This window comes from Gavialis gangeticus, unplaced genomic scaffold (assembly GCF_001723915.1).
Source record: "Gavialis gangeticus isolate Ggan-Ray unplaced genomic scaffold, GavGan_comp1, whole genome shotgun sequence".
Taxonomy (NCBI): Eukaryota; Metazoa; Chordata; order Crocodylia; family Gavialidae; genus Gavialis; species Gavialis gangeticus.
Genome location: NW_017728997.1, coordinates 13258068 through 13277495, shown reverse-complemented (window position 1 = coordinate 13277495; position 19428 = coordinate 13258068). Strand labels below are relative to the sequence as shown.

Genomic DNA, 19428 nt, shown 5'->3' with positions numbered 1-19428 from the left:
GTTCACATTAAACAATTAGGGCTAGGTTTTTTAACAAAGTGCATGCATCTTTTGCATGTGTAATTATCATATAACCCCATATACATATTCAGCTAGCTAGTGCATGCAAATGAACAGTTGTGCCTAACTGCAGCTGACTTCACAGGTCTAATTCACATGTTAAAGCTCTATGGATGGCTTGTAACAAATAATGGCTCTAAGTCCATTTTGCGTATACTCCATTGGAAAGTGCTTAGCTTTGATTGTGGAAGAAGCTGTACTAAGTAGTGAAACAGGCTGTGTGACCACCATGGGAATACAGCTCGCTGTTACAGTATATACAACCGTATAAAATCATGTGTGGATTTATCCTTATCCTTGTGTGCATATGATGGTCACTGAGAATATAAATTAAATTGACTAAATTCATTTAGTTTGCTGTGTGGGTACGTCTGGGATTACCAAAAGTCCCTGAGAGACGGGCACATAGATGTTGGCTTGAATTCTCAAGTCTCCTTTAAAAATCTGCGCCTGTATGTTGTTGTGTGTGTACCAGTATGCACAATGTTAAGTGAAATCAGAAAAATCTATTCTTAAAAAATTAAGGAGCACAGTTGCACTGTAATTCAAAGTTATGAGGAAAAGGAAATTAAAGCCTGCTCAAAAATATTTCTTCCTGCTTCCCTCACAACTCTATAATACAAATATTTCAATATAGACATCAGTCATCTTTGAACCATTAATATAAATTGCAGCTGCAGTCAAAAAAGTGAAAAAATGAAAAATATGACATTATTTGTTAGACCTAATTTTTCTTCCCAAACCACCAGACACACAGTCAAAATATGCCACTTTAACATTTGACTGTTGCTGCAATGAGAAGTAGATTTCTTCACTCGCTGGAAATCAGTCTTAACTAGTACAAAGCCTGGCATGCTCCAGACGCCAGGGGAATAAGAAGGGTTTCTACAAGTATGTCGGCAGCAAGAGGAGGATCAGGGAAAGTGTGGGCCCCTTGCTGAATGGGGGAGGCAGCCTAGTGACAGAGGATGCACAAAAGGCTGAAGTGCTCAATGCCTTTTTTGCCTCCATCTTCACAGGTAAGGTCAGCTCCCAGACTACTGCACTGGGCAGCACTGTTTGGCAAGGAGGTGAGCAGCCACCAGTGGCAAAGAACAGGTTCGGGACTATTTAAAAAAGCTGGACATATACAAGTCCATGGGGCCAAATGGGATGCACCCGAGGGTGCTAAGGCAGAGCCATTGGCCATCATCTTTGAAAACTCATGGCAATTGGGAGTGGTCCTGGATGATTTGAAAAGGGCAAACATGCCCATGTTTAAGAAAGGGAAGAAGGAGGATCCAGGGAACTACAGACCAGTCAGCCTCACCCGAGTCCCTGGAAAAATCATAGTTTCATAGATTTAGGGTCGGAAGGGACCTAGTAGATCTTCTAGCCTGACCCCCCGCCAGGGCGGGAGAACAACAAAACCCCAAAACAAAAAACGGGACTCAAATGAGTCCAGCCAGGTAGGCATCCAGCCACTTCTTAAAGACCCCCAGGGTAGGGGCCAGCACCACTTCCCTTGGAAGTTGGTTCCAGCTCCTAGCTGCCCTAACTGTGAAGTAGTTTTTGCGGATGTCCAATCTATACCTCCTCTCCATCAACTTGTGCCCATTACTCCTTGTTATGCCAGCGGGCGCTAGGGGAAACAGCGTCTCCCCCAAACCCTTCTGGTCCCCCCTAGTGAGTTTATAGACGGTCACCAGGTCCCCCCTCAGCCTTCTCTTGTGGAGGCTGAATAGGTTCAGGTCCCGCAGTCTCTCACTGTAGGGTCTGCCCTGTTGTCCCCGGATCATGCGGGTGGCCCTCCTCTGGACCCTCTCCATGTTGTCCACATCCCTCTTGAAATGGGGCGCACAGAACTGGACACAATACTCCAGCTGTGGCCTGACCAGCGTCGCGTAGAGGGGGAGGATCACCTCCTTGGCTCTACTCGAGATGCACCTGTGGATGCACGACAAGGTCCGGTTAGCCCTGCCAACCATGACCTCGCATTGTCGGCCCATGTTCATCTTGGAGTCAATAATGACTCCAAGATCTCTTTCTGCCTCCGTGCTCTCAAGTAGGGAGTTCCCCATTGTGTAAGTGTGCTGCTGGTTCCTACTGCCCAAGTGCAGCACCCATACAGCAGATCCTTAAGGAATCCATTTCTAAGCACTTTGAGGAGAAGAAGGTAATTGGGAACAGCATGGATTCACCAAGGCCAAGTCATGCCTTATCAACCTGATTACCTTTTATGACGAGGTAAATGGCTCTGTGGATGCAGGGAGACTGGTGGATGTGGTGTACCTTGATTTTAGCAAGGCTTTTGATATGGTCTCCCACAATATTCTCACAGGCAACCTAAGGAAGTAATGGTTGAATGAATGGACTGTAAGGCAGACAAAAAACTCACTGGAGCATCAGGCTCAGAAGGTAGGTATCAATGGCTTGATGTCTAGTTGGCAGCCGGTATCAAGTGAAGTGCCCCAGGGGTTGGTTCTGGGGCTGGTTTTGTTCAATATCTTCATCAACAACATGGAAGATGGCATAGAGTGCACCCTCAGCAAGTCTGCAGATGATACCAAGCTGGGGGGAGTAGTAGATACACTGGAGGGCAGGACTAGGATTCAGAGTGACCTCGACAAACTGGAGGGTTGGGCCAAAAGGAATCTCACGAGGGTCAACAAGGACAAGCGCAAAGTCCTGCACTTAAGGTGAAAAAATCCCATACACCAGTACAGGCTGGGGGCTGATTGGTTGGGCTCTGCAGAAACCAGCTCTGCAGAAAAGGACTTGGGGTTGACAGTGGACAATAAATTGAATATGAGCCAGCAGTGTGCCCTTGTTGCCAAGAAGGCAACCGGCATCCTGGGCTGCGCTGGTAGGACTGTTGCCAATAAGTCAAGGGAGGTAATTCTTCCCCTCTATTCAGCACTGCCGAGGCCACACCTGGAGTCCTGTGTCCAGTTTTGGGTCTCCCACTACAGAAAGGATGTGGACAAATTGAGAAGGTCCAGAGGAGGGAAACAAAAATGGTTTGGGGGCTGGGAGACAGGACTGGTGAGAGGCTGCAGGAACTGGGCTTATTCAGTCTGGAGCAGAGAAGGCTGAGAGCAGATTTAATAGCAGCCTTCACCTATCTGAAGTGGGGTCTGAAAAAGGATGGAGCTGGACTGGTCTCAGTGGTGCCAGATGACACAAGCAACTGTCTCAAGTTGCAGCAAGGGAAGTTTAAGTTAGATATCAGGAAGAATTTTCTCAAGAGGAGGGTAGTAAAACACTGGAACAGGCTACTCAGAGAAGTGGTGGACTCTCCATCCTTGGAGGTTTTAAGGCCTGGCTAGATGAAGCCTTGGCTGGGATGATGTAGCTGGGGCTGGTCCTGCTTGGAGCAGGGCGTTGGACTAGATGTGACTTCCTAGGCTCCCTTCCAGCCCTCATTGTCTGTGATTCTGTGACTTATACACAAAATTAGAGGATGTGAGGGTGGGAAGGTCCTTTCATTCTTATTCACCTCCCTCAATTCAGGTTTTTCTTTCCTTTCTGAAATAAAAACCTTTTGCAAAGATATCTTGTTCTTTCTACCAGCCACAAACGTGAACACTTTGTGGAAAGGTTCCGTAAAATCTTTCTGCTTGTAGACTATACAGCTACCATTTAACTCAACATATATTTATTATAAACTCATATATGTAATTCTTTAATGGGATATGCAAAAGCACTATGCTAGAAATGTTTGACAATTTCCATTAAAACTCTTTGGAAATCAAGTTTTCAACTCAACATTTTTTTACTGGAATAAGTCTTCTTTCCTTCAGAAATGCTTACTTCTGCTGTTATAAAATAAAATTTCTTTTGCCTAAAAATTCTAAGGTTATAATTTTTAACTAAAAAAAGCCAAAGTTTCTGGGAAAAGCACTCCACTTTTCCCATCAGTTCTATCACTTCAATAGGATTAGAATTAAATGGGTGCTTTTAAAAATCTGTGGGGTTTTTTTGCATTAAATCTAAACTCTTAACTGCTAACTAAGAAGGACTTTTAAAGATCTTTTAAATGGTTTCAATGAAGGCATATTAGTTTAATATTTATACTTGGCATTTTGCCATAATGCTACATGTTATCAGTTGAGGACTGGCATCCCAGGGTACGGTGCATACAACCAGAATAAAGACACCATCTGCCCCCAAAAGCTTATAATCTATATGAAGACAAGCTGAGCATCAAATACAGCTTCTTTTAAAGTCAATGGGAGTTCCCAGAAATAGGATCAGACACTTAGTTTACTGAGGAAATATATTTCATCTGACACAAAAGAAAATGAATTAGGGTGAATATCAATTTTTTAAATTCTAGACCTTGTACGAACTCATCTGTCGTAGTTAGCAAAGATCCATGCCTTATCTTTCTAAATGTGCTAGTTTTCAAACATAAATCAACATCATCATGTTGAGACACAATATTACACTCCATTTATCAAATAAAGACATTAAAATCACTTTTCTCCCTAATACATTGCACAGTGTGTCCATAGCAAATTAAAGTAGCATCCTGTAATATGGAAGGAGAACGTACTAAAACATAGCTCAGTGCGGTCTCACAGAAAAGGAGGGGTGGAAAAAAAAACACACTTAAATCCACTGAGAGTCCTGGCAGAAAAGAAGCAATCTGCAAAAACACAGAATTCTTCCTAGGAATTTACCTGGCACAAAATGGAATTTGACCAAAGACTGTATGACTGTATCATTTGCAAATGATAAAATGCAATCCAAAATGTTAAGGGTTCATACTTTGAATGGATTTTTTTTTGGTATAATGTTTGCCAACTTAAGTCTCCAAGTGCTAGAACAAGACATCCAGAATGTTTGCACAAAAAGTATCCTATTGGAGTTTTAGCTGAGAAAAAAATGGGATGTTTGCAAAATGCTAGAGTGCTGACAGATAACGATTAATGAAGAAACCGTAGATAAACTGAATGAAAAATAATTAGCGAGGATATGTGATGGCCGCCTCATGGGAATGCTAACAGATATGCATGTGCAAAGTACTTTGCTTACAGAAAACTCCTCCAGTTGTGAAAGGCAATTCCCAGTGGATGATCCTGGAAGTGCATATAAATGCATACTCTCAGAAAATGAAGCTCTGACTCTGAGAAAGTTGCCATCCAAATTAGAGTGAAGTTACCCTGAAAATGTGATCAAACTGATTGAACTTAGGAATTCAATAAAAGAATAAAAGGACTTCCTTTCTGTCTGAAACAGAGTAAATCATAATCTAACAGGGAAACTCTAGAGAGTAAAGGAGCGAAATTAGAGAGAGAGAGACAAGAGAAGAGACAGGCATCGCCTCTTAGAAGTGGAGAGGAATAGGAAAACCCCCCAGCAATATCCTGTTTTTTCAGAGAGCATAACCAGATCTTTCAAGAATTTGAGATGTGAATTTAACACGGTAGCTGGAATGGATTAATAATAGGTCTTTTCCTTCAGCCTTGGCAGTTACTAGAGCCACCTATTACTTAGACTTTCTTAAAAAGTTATCCTTAATAATGTTTTCACATTATCACACTGCCCCAATCCCCCAATCCCACTGTTAGATGACACACAGAATTCACCAATGATTTAAAATGTCACTACCTACTCTCCGCCATTCCTAATACACCACATATAAAAAGAGTGTAAAGTTGTCCGGAGATCATTCTCATTGCAGGGTCAAGTACAGCAGCCAGATTTCTACAGAAATGCCTCCCATCTCACTCTCGTGATAACCAGATTTGTGCAGCTGCCGCAGGAAGGTGATATACCTGTTTTCAGTTCAATCATAAAAACCTCTTCCTTTACTTAAGACTGCAGACCCCTCTCTAGGCACAGTCCTTTCACTTAGTAACCTTTGCCAAACTGGAATCTTAGCTTTATAAAAAAAAAAAAAAAAAACTGCAAAGAGTTTAACATATCACCATAGCAAATTAAAGTAGAGTTTAACATATCACCAACATTTAACAGAGTTTAACATATCACCAACATTTTTAAAAGAAGGGTGTCTGGACACAGAAATGCCAAGATCTAGCGGTATTCTTCAGCAATGATTTTGTATAATTTACTGAGAGGGCTTCTAAAATGACAGAAATCAAACTGCTCATTTTAATACTGAAGTCAGAAGAACATCATGTCCTACCCAGCTTGATATATATAAGTTCCCACTTAAGATTTATCTCCATTAGGTACAGCCGAGGGTGAGATGACCAAAACCTTTCATTTTGATGGAAGGAACAAACGCTTTCTCTGACAGCTTTAACAAGCCAAGCACTTCATATTAATGGCTATTAAAATGCTCTTTTCTCTATAGAATAACTTTGCTAACCAGGGTAATCTAAGACTTCTAATTATGCTTTATTTCCTACCTATATGACCTTATAATTTGATTAGAGTCTCATCTGCCCTCTAAACGTGCAAGATGGATTATCTGTAATAAGATTCATAATCAATTACTTATCCCAGTGGGATGAACTACCAACTTGACTATGGTACCCAAAAACCTCTTCACGTCTCACATTTAATGCATTGTAATATGAGTCAAAATGAGCCTGTAAAAAAATCTAAGCAAATTGTAAAGTATAATAAAGAATCAAATACTTTTCCGATCTATTAGGCTGGCATGTCATTGCCTTTAACTAGGCACTGAAGACTCACGTGCTATAATGTATAGTGACTGCTACCAGGTATTCGGCAAAAGACCCGACACGCTCGGTACATAGCTTACAAGACTCGCTGCAACTTTTATTATTTGAGCTAGAAAGAAATCTCAGTATGTGGAACCCAGCAATATGCCTAGCTCAGGGAGGGTCAAACTTACTATAGGCCCTGGGCCAGATTCACACCTCCCAGACCAGACCTGTGGGGTTAGGAGCAGCTGCAGTGGTTCTGGTGGGGGCGGTGTGGGTCTGCATCTGGGTGGCAGCAGCAGCAGCGTCCCAGGACCGATAGCTGGGGTTGGGCAGTAGAGAGGTGAGCAAGGGCTGTATTTGCACAGCCCTTGCTCATCCCCTGTCACCACCAGCTACGTCCATCAGGACTCAGAGACCCTGAATCCTGTGGCAGGCCATACCTCGCTAGCCCGGCTCCGACTGTGCCCTGCTTGTGAGGACAACAGTGGGAGTGAATCATAGGCAAGGACCAATGATCTGGACCTGAAATCCCCTTCTCCAGAAAGAACTGGGCATGAACAAGTAGTGCTTTGCAGCAACCACTGAAGTGTACAGTGCAATTATCTTTAAAAAAATTTTTTTTGAAGCAGAAGAGTCAGATCATAGATTTCCATAAATAATCCTGGCAATAAGCGATCAAGTTCTTTTAAGAAGAAAAACCCTAGATGAGATGAAAGTCTGTATTTCTAATGCTAGGACTGTGAAAGAAGACTAGAGGATTCTTATAAATTCATTTTGGACAGGATTTTATTAACCTCTGTTCCAAAACTTCTCACAGATACAGCTCAGATAAAACTAAATTAAAGCACTAAGGCAGCGGCAGGCCAGATGGGTGGTACAGGGCCAATTTGTGGGCAACATCCATCCATAGGCCACATCCCAGCCTGGGGTCAGCACATGGGGTTGGTCTGAAGGTACAATCTTGCTCTCCAACCCAACCTCATGCACTGGATCCAGCAGGAGGGCAACCCTGTGCTCTGGCACAGTTTGGCACATGGGGCTGTGTTATCTGACCTGCAGGGCTCCCCATGGGTCCTGTAACTTGGCAGCGGGGGAGCAGTGGCAGCAATAAATGCTGTGGCTCTGGAAGCCACAACAATTAAGGTTGCCACTGCTCACCCAATTGACATATCCAGCCCTGTGGTTATCCCCAGGCTGGAGAATGGGCCAGAGGTTGAGCGCCACTGCACTAAGACACCTAGCAAAAGGGAACGCCACCATCACCCATAAGCAGCCCTACTGCTGTGAATTAAAGCTACGGCATTTGCATATCCCTGATGCAGAAAACAGGACACACTCCTTGCACTCTTTTTCAAGCCTTGCAAGGTGCTTCAGGGATCAGAAAGGTCTTTTCTGTCCCTAATCACTAGGATGTTATGATAGGAATGTGATGCTTTCAAAATCCCCATGAGCCAACACATCCAGAATTTCAAAATGGTTAACAGCCGTTTAAGAATCTCTTCCACGCTTTCTATTGTGGTTCCAAACGAAATGATCTATTTCTGTTCGCTTCATCACAGGCAGCAAATCCTAGCACCCCTTTCCAATAAACCTCTCTCAAGCTAATGTGTTATACCTTCATCTGCACTACGGAGTAAGGAGATGCAATGCCTTCCTCCCAGCTTAATCACTGATCTGGAACCTCTGGGGGAAGCAAGGCTGGGTCTTTGCAGAGATCTCTGCAAAACAGGCTCCGAGCTCAACTGCACCCCCAGGGACACAGAATTATTATTAATAAAACACCAAATCCAGCAGCTGAAGCAAATGAAATGTGCTGCATCAATTCATTAGCAGGAAGCCGACTGACTTTGGTGTCAACGCCACAATTAGGGTGCTTCTCAGCGTGCAAAGCCCGGGGGGGTGGGAATGTGCTTTGTAAACAGGAAATGAAGCAGCAGCCGTAGCCTGGCACCTGGATACCACTTTACGTCTTTCACGTAAAATGTAATCTTCAATTAATCTTCACAGCATCCCCCTGAGGCAGACGAGTGTTACAGACAGCAGAACGACAAAATGCGAAGGTTGAAGTTTTAAGTTTTCAAGACAGCCTGCTAATCGAATCACCTCTGTCATTAGACACCCACCTGGTGTTATCAAGAAGTGCTTAATACCCGACTTTTAGGTCAAGTCACTGCAAGCACGGGGTGCTCAATGCTTCTGTAACACGAAAGGCATCTTACGACGGTCACTCAGAGCTGCACAGCAACAGTCCACCCTGATCCCCATTTCTTTTGTTTAATATATCACCCTCAGGGACTGGCCATAGGGCAAGGTTTTTGCCAGAGTCCAAATTAAACAGCTTGGCTCCGAACCCAGAATTAAATAATTAGGGATTGCTTTTACCCTCAAGGAAATCTACCACTTTTAGCATGCAGCCTCTATGGACATTTTTCACTACAGCAATTCTCCAGCTGTGGCTTTTCAAGGACTTAAAGCTGTGTCCCATGCTTCACCCTATTCTGAGAGACAGAAAACATGCAAAGCGTAAAGTCTTTTCATGCTGTACAAAGAACAGATGGGTAATGAGGTGTGGATGGGGTGTCTGATATTTGAATGAGAAAGCAAAAGGGTTCCTAACGACTGCTTAAGAATACACTGCTCTCTACCTTATCTGAAATGACAAGCCATCTGACAATTCAAACACATCCAACGCTAACGCACTGCAATGCACCTAGAACTGAACACTATTTACCTTTCATTTTATTTGCCATAGCTGCATACATATTGATACTGGACGCTGGGGGAGATGGCAGGAGGGTCATCGGATACTAATGTTCTGAGGTCTGGCATCCTTACAACTTTGGGAAACCCTACTGTCTGTCACATGCAGAGAATGACCAACAGGTTATCCTCCTACATCCTACTCTGCTATAATGGACCCTATTACCATGGCTGTTTAACTATCAGTTCTTTACACCTTGACATGATATTTCTCATCTGGGGATGCTAAGCCTTGTTCCCTAGAGATGAACAAAGCTCCTTTGCCCACTCTGAATCCAGCAGTTTGCAGATCCCTCTTTGTCTGCAAAACCTGCAGGACTGGGGGAGAATCCTGGCTTGGCCGTGACCTCCCTGGTCCCAGCAACTGGGGAGAATAGTGACACCAAAGTGAGCACCTATGTTTCAGAGCTGGGAGCTGAACCAGTGTTTAAAGAAGAATTTTCTTTTTATAAAGCCCCTTCCCTACCCAGGCAAAAGTGCTTGGGATGGTGACAAAACAACCATACTTTTCATTCATTAAAACCAGCCCAACCTCAACTGAATAAGAAAGACGTGGGAAAACACAAGAAGCCAAGCAATAAAAATAAGCTACAGCTCATGTGTTCTCTCTTTAGTTAACAATCCTGCTCTCGATCTTCACTAAATTGCAAATCTCACTCACAAACAAGCTGTGTTCTTCTCTTCTCTCACCTCGCCACCAGCATTAAAAGATTCTGCAGGACACATTATATACCCATGCAAACATGCTGCTTTCAAATCATGCCACTGGATATTATTCTGATTTATTATCTGTATGGCTGCAGTGCAGCTATGGACCCAGAGCCAAGTGTACTGGGTGCTGTACATCCCTGCCACAAAGAGCTTATGTGAACATTGGGCACCAATGGGTTGGCTGCAAAGATACAGCTGAGTGGAAGTGAATAGAAAGTTCCTTGGTGATGTATAGGAAGGAACATAATCTACTTTGCTCTCCTCTAACTCCGTTGTTTCTGCAGAATTCAAAAGGTTAATGTAGCATTATACCCCGAAGTTTAATTCTGAACATACGCTGGGGCACGCACCTGCTGAGCATGGGCCACGTCCACACAGACAGGCTTCAGGACTGCTAAAACCTCAGCTTTATCATAAATTAGTTTGGAATGAGGGTATGAAGTTTGAATTCTTAGTTCACATCCCTGGCAGGAGACAAGGGTTCGGTCAGGCTCTTGTAGTCCTCACAGATACTGATGCAATGCCCGCCTGGTCTTCCTTACCCATTACTGAGCATGGCAGGCATAAACTGAGCCACTGCACTCACCCACAAAAAAGAACAGGTGCATCGAACGATTTAGTGGTTTAAGCGTGAAATGTAATTTTACTAATTTTATAATGTTTTGGAAAGCTCTTACTGATCCAACTCAACCCTCTGCTACAATAGCAAAAGACAAAATGCATTAGCAAAATACAGCAAAAGACAAAATACATTAGCAAAAGACAGCCCCCTTCAGCTGCTATGCGATGGCCCACAACCTTCATGGTAACAAACATTTCAGCTCTCTCCAGACAAAAGGCTATGCGGATGATAAAAATATCTGATCTAATAAGCCTGGATAAACCATATTACCTTCATGCAAACCACAGCTGGAAAATAAGTGAATTGCAAAATACCTAATGATCTCTTTCCGAATTCTGTTCACTGCCTCAGAAGTCTAGAAAATGAAACGCCCCAAGACCTCTGCTTCACATACAACTTAATGACAAGACACATCAGTGTCATTATTTTTCCTTCATGAAGGTGGACGGAGAGATGCAGACAACATAAGCAAACAGGCTAAGGGAAGTGAGAGGAATAAAAATGCTTCTTCCATATTCGTACAACAATGATCTGCGTTTGGACTACGAGATGGCTGAAGGAAAAACAAATTAAGCTTTACTTGTGTTTGGCATTTGTCGTCTCCTTTATGTAAGTTAACGGATGTCACTATACAATGTTTTCCTGGAGAAATGTTCATATCAGGCAGTCACTATCGTTGTTCTGTATGTATGGCAAGCAAACACTTGTTAGCATCCGCTGAATTGGTTAATCTCTTGCTATTATCAATGGCAGCATTAAAAAAAGCAGGACATTTCATTAAAAAATAATTTCCGTCCTTTTCTTTTCTTTTTACAGCGTTACCTTTAAATTTAATCTCTGCGCCTGACCTTCTGTGTTAGTTTAGTTAATAGCAAAACAGAAATGCTTACAGTTTCTGAGCGGACTTTAACTGCCCACAGGACCCTCATTACTCTACCAGCTGAGTATCTTTCCATCACCAGTGTATTTTATGTTGCCTGTAAGGCAGAGGAATATTATCATCTCCATTTAACAGATAGAGAATTGATGGACAAAGTGGATCGACCAGCTTGCCCAAACTGGGGGATAAAGTCAGTGGCTGATCTGGGATCCAAACCCAAGCGTCTTAAATCCTGCAGTCCACTAGCCCATCCTTCCATACGTGGAAGTAACAAGTCCACTAACCCATCCTTTCTGCTCAGTCTAGACCTCTTAAATCTTTTGGGGAGAATGGGGTCAGGGTCTAGGTTCCTAGGTATAGAGGTAATGTGCATAACAACAGGTCCATGGTTGTGAACAAGAGTTGAACACAGGCAGCACTTGGAGAGGCTGTAACAGCCCATGGCCCATCTCTCTGCTGGGGACTGTCCAGTACATCCCTGAGATACCGAAGAACACAAACTCCTTTTCCATGTTACAGGAGGACTGAAGGAGCAATTACGTTTCGGCAGGTGGAAAACTGAGGAAAGAGGCTAGGCACCTTCTGTCCCTCTCCGGGGGTGAAGGAGAGGAGGGGGAGTTCAACTCCTTCCAAAGCACATGTACCACAGGAATGCATGCAAAAGGGGAGGACTGAGGAAGGAGGGGAAAAAAAATAGACCGCTGTTCAGTCCAAAGAAGGAGTTAAAACCATTGCAACAGCTGTATGCAGCCCTACAAAGCAGGAACCAGGACCGGTAAAGGATGAAAAGCACAGGCACGTGACTATTTGTAAAGGCGCTGTTTCCATTTTAAAGCCTCCGTCTAGTTTGGTTTCTAGGGGTTGGGGTGGAGGAATTCGCCAAGAAATGAGATGGGTATCTTTTTAAAAAGCACTGCCTTGACAACAGTCATTTCACATTATCAAGCTACAAGAATGCCCTTCACTTCCCCTCCTCTTCACTAGGCTTACTTACACAGAGACTTATTTTAAAGCACACTTGATCTTTTGCTTTCCCCCAGGAAGATTTAAATCTCTGGTAGAGTCCCCAGTGCTCCCAGTGCCATATTTCAGCACAGTTAAGAGTTCAGTGCTATGCTGCAGTCAGAAGCCCTCAGGGTGTTCTCTGGTTTATGTTTTCCTCAGAGGCTCAATGCTGTTTGGAGACGTTAACAATCATTAATTGGCCTGGAAGCTCCCAAGAACAATTTTTTCTTTTCTCTGATAAGGTGGGAATTATGTTAAACGTTGGAGGGTAATTAATGACCACCTATGAACTGCAAGTACTGCATTAACCAAAATAACCCTCGCTGACTGAAACTCAATATTAGTGAAGAACTGGAGAAAGCTCATTAGATTATCTTGTCCATGGCTTTTCCAGTGGAGAGCACACTATTCAGGCAGAGGAAGTACTAGATATGAAACTACCATATGCTTGCCATAGAGCAAAGATGTGCAACCTGTTTTTAAATGGTTAAACAAACTTATAGATGATCTTTAGTAGCACAGAAAGAAGGACGATTACATATGCACCAAGGTTGAGGCCTCTTAGCTCTCAAACCCTGGTGCAGGCAGTGTGTCGGGATGTTATAGGGAGACGGATCCACGGTAATCGTAATTTAATCCTACATGCATTCTTCATAAATTACTGCCAAAAACGAGCGGCGAGTTCCAGCTCAACTCATCCTGAACGGAGACCGCATCTCTGATGGCCGTAGTGCCGGGAGATAAAAGTGAAATCAGTCAAATCACAGGGCTGATGAGAGGCAGTTCAGAAGTGCCTCGTTTAAACCAGACAAAGCCTTTTAGGTGACTTAAACATAAAAGCCAGGGAACAATAACTAGTGTGCGAGGGCTGAGTCAAGGGAAAGGAGGTTAATAACTTAAAAATGGATGAGGGCAATAATTTCGAAAACTGTGCTGGACCAAGCCCCTCCTTGTACTTACAACAGACTCTGACATTCCTATTTATTGTGTGCCTCAGGGCAGAGAGTTTTCCGCAGGACCCTTTTCTGAGAAAAAATATCTGTCCATCAGGACACACTAAGCAGTCACTCCAGAAAAGAGTGGGAAGCTAAAGGAGGAAAGGCAGCCTGCAAAAAGAAGTGAAGAGAAATAAGCTGGGAGAAGGCATTGCTCTAGTTTCAGAAGATGGCAATTCCTCAGCTGAAAAAAGAGGAGAGGAGCAGAGATGACGTCAAAAAGAAAACAGAGAAGACAAAGTAAATGAAAGGGAGGAAAGGAAAAAAAATGAAGTAGAGTAGTAGAGACATGACCTATAAACCACTGTGGTTTGGGCTCAGTGTTTCACTGGTGTCCTTCAGCACAGCTTCACCGACTTCCACGGAGAAAGCTGCCATCTATCAGCATGAGGATTTGGAACAGGATGAGGAGATGCTTTATGCCAACAGATACCCTGATATCATGTTGACAAGAGCTACAGGTGTCTGTAGAGGCTTAAGGTTTTCCCCAGCAAAGGTCTTTAGGGCACTTGAGGTTCTGTTTCTCCAGATATCCTGACCTCCCTCCATGCTGGCAGGGTGGACCAGCTCTGCATCTAAATCCCTTGTGGCCAGACCCCAGGAGAGGGGCCTGACTGAAGAGGGGTCCCAAGTCCCAAGGCAGTAAATCAGACCTCAAGAGGAGCACACCCTATAAACTGAGCTTACACATCTCTACAGCCGGCCCACTGACACTGCTGAGGCACCTAATTCTCCCCACGAATTGTACAAGGAGGTTAGGTGCCTGATTTAGGGCTTTGAGATCCACTCCAAAAGCTGGCAATGCCTATATCCCCTTCTGGATATAGCCACAGAGCTCTAAGCAACTTGTCCATAGAAAGTGTGAGACTGAACTGGAAACTGAACCAGTCCTGTCTCTTAACCAGCAGGCCATCATCCCAGTAGGTTACCCTCGGTGTTCACCAGGCTATCATTGGTATTTTCAGATATATTTTGGCAGGGGTTGGAACGGTATGAGAAAGCATCCTTTTCAAAGACAACCATGTTACCTTAGGATCAGCACTGAGCAGTTTGAAGGCCTGATATACTTGGGCTTCTTTCACACCTCCACCGAGGTCCAGGAAGTTGGCTGGTTTTCCACCATTAAGGGAAATGATATCACAGGTGGCCATGGCAAGCCCAGCTCCATTCACTGCAATTGTAAAGGTACAAGGTTTGTTTTTTCACAAAATGTAATTCAGACTCTGGAATTACGACTTAACTGGCCTACCAGAATAAGAAAAGACCTATTTATAAAACTTCATGCATTTCCTGTTCACTCTAACATTTGTTTCAAATGTAGAATGCCAGACTAATAGAGAAAAAACACCTCCCAATACTTACAATGAAATCTCTTACTATTTTAAAAAGGACTGCACCAAAATGTGTAAACTAGGATGCACCTACACCCATAATTAGGAGTCAAATGCCTGTCTGGATTTCAGAGGTACTTAGTATGTTCAGCTTTCATTAAATTTGGGCAGAATGAGTGTGCTTAGCACCACAGACCCCTTAGTCTGGAAAGATTTCAATGATGCCCATCAAGGTGAATAAGTGGGAAGCTAGAGGAGGAAAGTCAAGGTGGTGTTATTTTTTAAATTATATTTTGTCAGCTGATTACCACATTTTGACCCACCTCATTTTTGTAAATTTTTTCATATCCTTCCTCAGAGCAATGGGGGAAAATATTTCTTAAACCACAGTAAAATAACATCCACTTATCATCTCAATTCCCCTGCCAGGGTGAGAAACCATGTTTCATTTCATGAACCTCGGTGAGATAAAATTGCATAAAGAATATTTTAAACTGGATATTCATTTTTTCAACAAGTTGTTTCAAATTGCGGGATTTCTTCTATGAAGTTAACTTCCATGAAGTTTTATTAACATTTGCTTCAACACAGATGACATCCTATATTCCCTACGCATTTTTAAATGCAGCAAGGACTGTAACAATAGTAGATAAATTATCACTATCAACTGAGAATGTGATTTGCAAGTTGCTGATGTCCCTTTAAACGATTCATAATAAAAAAATGTAGGGCCTCTAATCTGATGCATTTAGATATCTCTATTGTTAATAGATTTCCAACGATCCTGTCTGTTCCTTTGATTAATCTAACGCAGGGGTGGGCAATGTTTTGAGACCGAGGGCCACACAGGCTGTTTTGGTGAGCTGTCACAGGCTGGGTCAGCACCCTCCAGCCCCCGTGCACAACAGCTCACTAAAACTCCCTATGCGGGATGGGACCCTAGGCAGCAGTGTCCAGGAGCAGGATGGGGGAGCAAGGCCGGGATCACAGGGCAGGGTCGTGGGGTGGTGACTGCGCAGAACCGGGGCTGGGTCAGAGCCATGATCTGCTGCCCACGTGCCCCTGCAATGAGTGCAACCTCCACGGGCAGGGGCGTACAAGGAGTGGATCTCAGCTCTGCCTTGTCCTGGCTCTGCACTGTCACTGTCTCATGATCCCAGCCCCAGCCTCAGACTAAACTCCCTGCCTGCCATGAGGCTTCCCAGAGCTGTGTCTGGGACTGGGATCTTGGGGCAGCAACAGCGTGGGGCCAGGGCAGAGCTGAAAGCCACCACCAGGGCCACAGCACCCAGGATGGGGAGAGGAGTGCTGTGAGCCCTGTGGAGGAGGTTTGGGAAGCTGAAAAGAAGAGGCAGGAGCAGGGGACAGCCATATATCACAGCCAAGCCCTCCAAGCAGGGGGAACTTAGCTTCCTTCCCCCCTCCCCTTGTTCATTCCCTCTCCTGGCCCGGGGTGCACAGCCCGCAGGCTGGGGAGGGAGCCGGGTGGACCTGGCAGCAACTCCACACTCCACCACGCATTTGCAGCATCCAGGACTGGGCTGGGGCTGGGAGAGGGAGGCAGCACTGGGGCACCCCATCCCGTGCCAGCCCACAGCTCAGTAGGGGATGTCTGCAGTAGCGGCAAACTCAAGCCCTGCCAGCTCAACATGGGGCATAGGAAAGGGGTGTCCCAGCACCGTTCAGGGAGGTTGAGGTACCAGTCATGAGGTGGGCAAAATCACTCTGTGGGAGGGATCCAACCCGTGGAATATATTTTGCCTGCCCCTAATCTAATGGATTAGCTGGTCAGCATTTGGGAATATTTCTCAAAGCAGAGAGCTCTGACTTGCTGTGAGCCATTTATGAACCACTGCACTGAGCTCCACACAGATATATTTTTTTTCTTACCAAAGCAAGCAATGTTTCCATCCAGTCCTATGTACTTTAAGTCATACTTGGCAGCCTCATTTTCTATGGGCTCATTCTCAGACTTGTCATCCATGGCAAATATCTCCTTTTGCCTAAACTCTGCATTGTCATCGAAGTTTATCTTGGCATCAAAGCAAACAACTAACAAAGGGGAAAAAATTCAAATTAAATTTCAATTTAGAACTCTAAAATGATATGTAAGTATCAAAGGATACTGCACTTACATGTGCAAAGAGCACGATTCGTGTTCCATTGTAATCAATAGAGGTTTGTATTGGCCACAGTACATGCAAAACTGGGGCCCTAAAATATATTTTTCCTATATGCTCGCATAGGAAATGGTGGCATAATCTTCTCTGTGCCACACTATCAAGCTAACTTTGCCATGAGCTGTGAAAAGCAACTGTTGTAGTAAAAGGATTGTTATGCTTATTCTCATTAGATTGTCCTCAATGTCATCAGTTATGAGAACAGTTTTTATGACCTGGACTCTTCTACTGATACCAACAATACATATCACATGAGTTACCAAAATAACCCACCATCAATTTTGTGCGTCATCCAACCATAATATATTATGTGTCTTTCTAAATAAATATTGTAAGTCAAAAGGCAGACAAGGTTCTTTGGGTAGATGTGTTATCTTTTATTAGACCAACCAAGTAGCTGGAAAAAAGCTAAGAACTTTTTTTCTAACTACTTAGTTAGTCTAATAAAAGACATCACATCGACCCAAAGAATCTGGCCTGCCTATGTCCTTAGACTAACATGGCTACAACCAATAACCCAGTAAGTCAAAAGCACGTTCTATCTCATTTGTGTAGTATTTCTATCCTCTTTGTATAGTATTCTACATTTAGTTCAAATGTATGAGATAGATACATAATAAGCAAAGATTTTTTTTCCAGTTATATTTCGCAGACTGTTTGGTTCTACCAAAATTGTTCTTTTAAACCCTTTTACAGTAGCTTTAAGTCAGCATGCAGGAAACACAAGTACAAGTACAGGCAGTCCTTGACTTATGACATTTCGAGTTACAACATTTTGCACTTACAACGTTTATAAATTGACACCCTGTTTCGACTTTCTGACACCAGTTTCGACTTTACAATGCTTGATCTGATGTGATGCCACGCCAGCAAACAAGTTCACTGCTGCACCCATCTCCCTGGAGAACATCTGTCCAAACTTCCCTGGACACTTTCTTTAAGGCGGCAGACGAGACTCCAGAAAAGCCTGCAGCCAAGACTCCTGAGAAGACCCCAGCCAAGAACCCTTCTAAAAGTCCAACCAAGAGCCCTTCAAAAAGTCCAGCAAAGTCTCCTCAAAGAAGTCCTTTCAAATCAATGTGATTAATGTATTTATATTGTAAATAGCAATGTAGCTATATTACTCACCTATAATTGATCAAGTATAAAATTCTGGGGTATTTTTGGTGAAAATAGAGTGTTGGGCCTTGGTTCAGGAACCAACCCCCCATTTATAACATTGTTTCTTATAAGAAAATTGGTTCCGAGTTGCAACATTTTGACTTACGACGTGGTTTTCAGGAACCAATTGTGTCATAAGTTGAAGGACTGCCTGTATGTACAAAACTTTACATTAGGAATAAAGAAAATTGAAAAGTAAAGACCACTTAACCTTGCTGTTAACGTCTGGTGCTTGCAAGAACACATTAAAAATAACTAACCACCTAGTTATCAAGACATAAGCTGATTGGCCTACATAAGGGTTAAAATTAGTTTGCCAAGAACAGATGCAACCTGAACCCATATGGAGTCACTATTTCTATAGATTGCACACTGAAAACACCTTAACAGAGTAATAAAAAACAATCACAAGTGCAAAAAACAAAACCTGACTACTGTATTATTTAAGTAATAATGGACTGAGCAATGTCTAGAAATTAATGACTGGCTGAAGTAAATGAAGTCTCAAGACAGACCAGCTGGGTTTAACTGCCTGGAAATGCATGATCCAGAAATCAGTAATGCTATTAATATGAACCTAATAGAACTGTTCATATCTATTATGTTTCAATCCCTGTGCCTTTCCAACTGATGTGTTCATACCTGTTCCATCTATTTCCAACTGATGTGCCTATTTAGAGCCTACGGTTTGGAAGTTTCTGAGAATTACGACAGAGCAGAAAATGAGACAAGCATGACAAATGCTAGTTTTTACCATTTATTTTAATTAATTTTGTAACTACGCTACTCTCATTTCTTGTGATGAAAACAGGCATTAAGAAATTCCTTGGCTTGCATTTAAAAAAAAAGAAAGAAAATCCAAACAAAAAAGAACAAAACAGGAAAGTCTCAGTCCTACTTCCTGAACGCAGTTTTTTAGCCTTTTAAATCAAAGAATATTTCTGCCTTTGACTTGCAATCAATACCAGAATAAATTATGATAGATCAAGACTATTTTCAGAGACTGCCATTCTGGAGCGCTGTTTCCAAGTGTAATAAATCTCTGTTGGAAGATGCTAGATCTCACTCTACACGCAAGCGTGCCATGTGGGAACCTCTCA

General features: G+C 43.2%; 1 protein-coding gene across 1 annotated transcript in view; it reads right to left on the bottom strand.

Moving 5' to 3' along the window:
- SUCLG2 (succinate-CoA ligase GDP-forming beta subunit) overlaps positions 1-19428 on the bottom strand; it is a 158445-nt gene that overhangs the window by 60871 nt on the left and 78146 nt on the right. The window contains exons 7-8 of the mRNA XM_019504793.1: positions 16878-17039; positions 14685-14827 (exon numbers count right to left, since the gene is read on the bottom strand). Of these exons, the coding sequence (XP_019360338.1) occupies positions 14685-14827; positions 16878-17039 (305 nt within the window). The remainder of the gene's footprint in view (positions 1-14684; positions 14828-16877; positions 17040-19428) is intronic.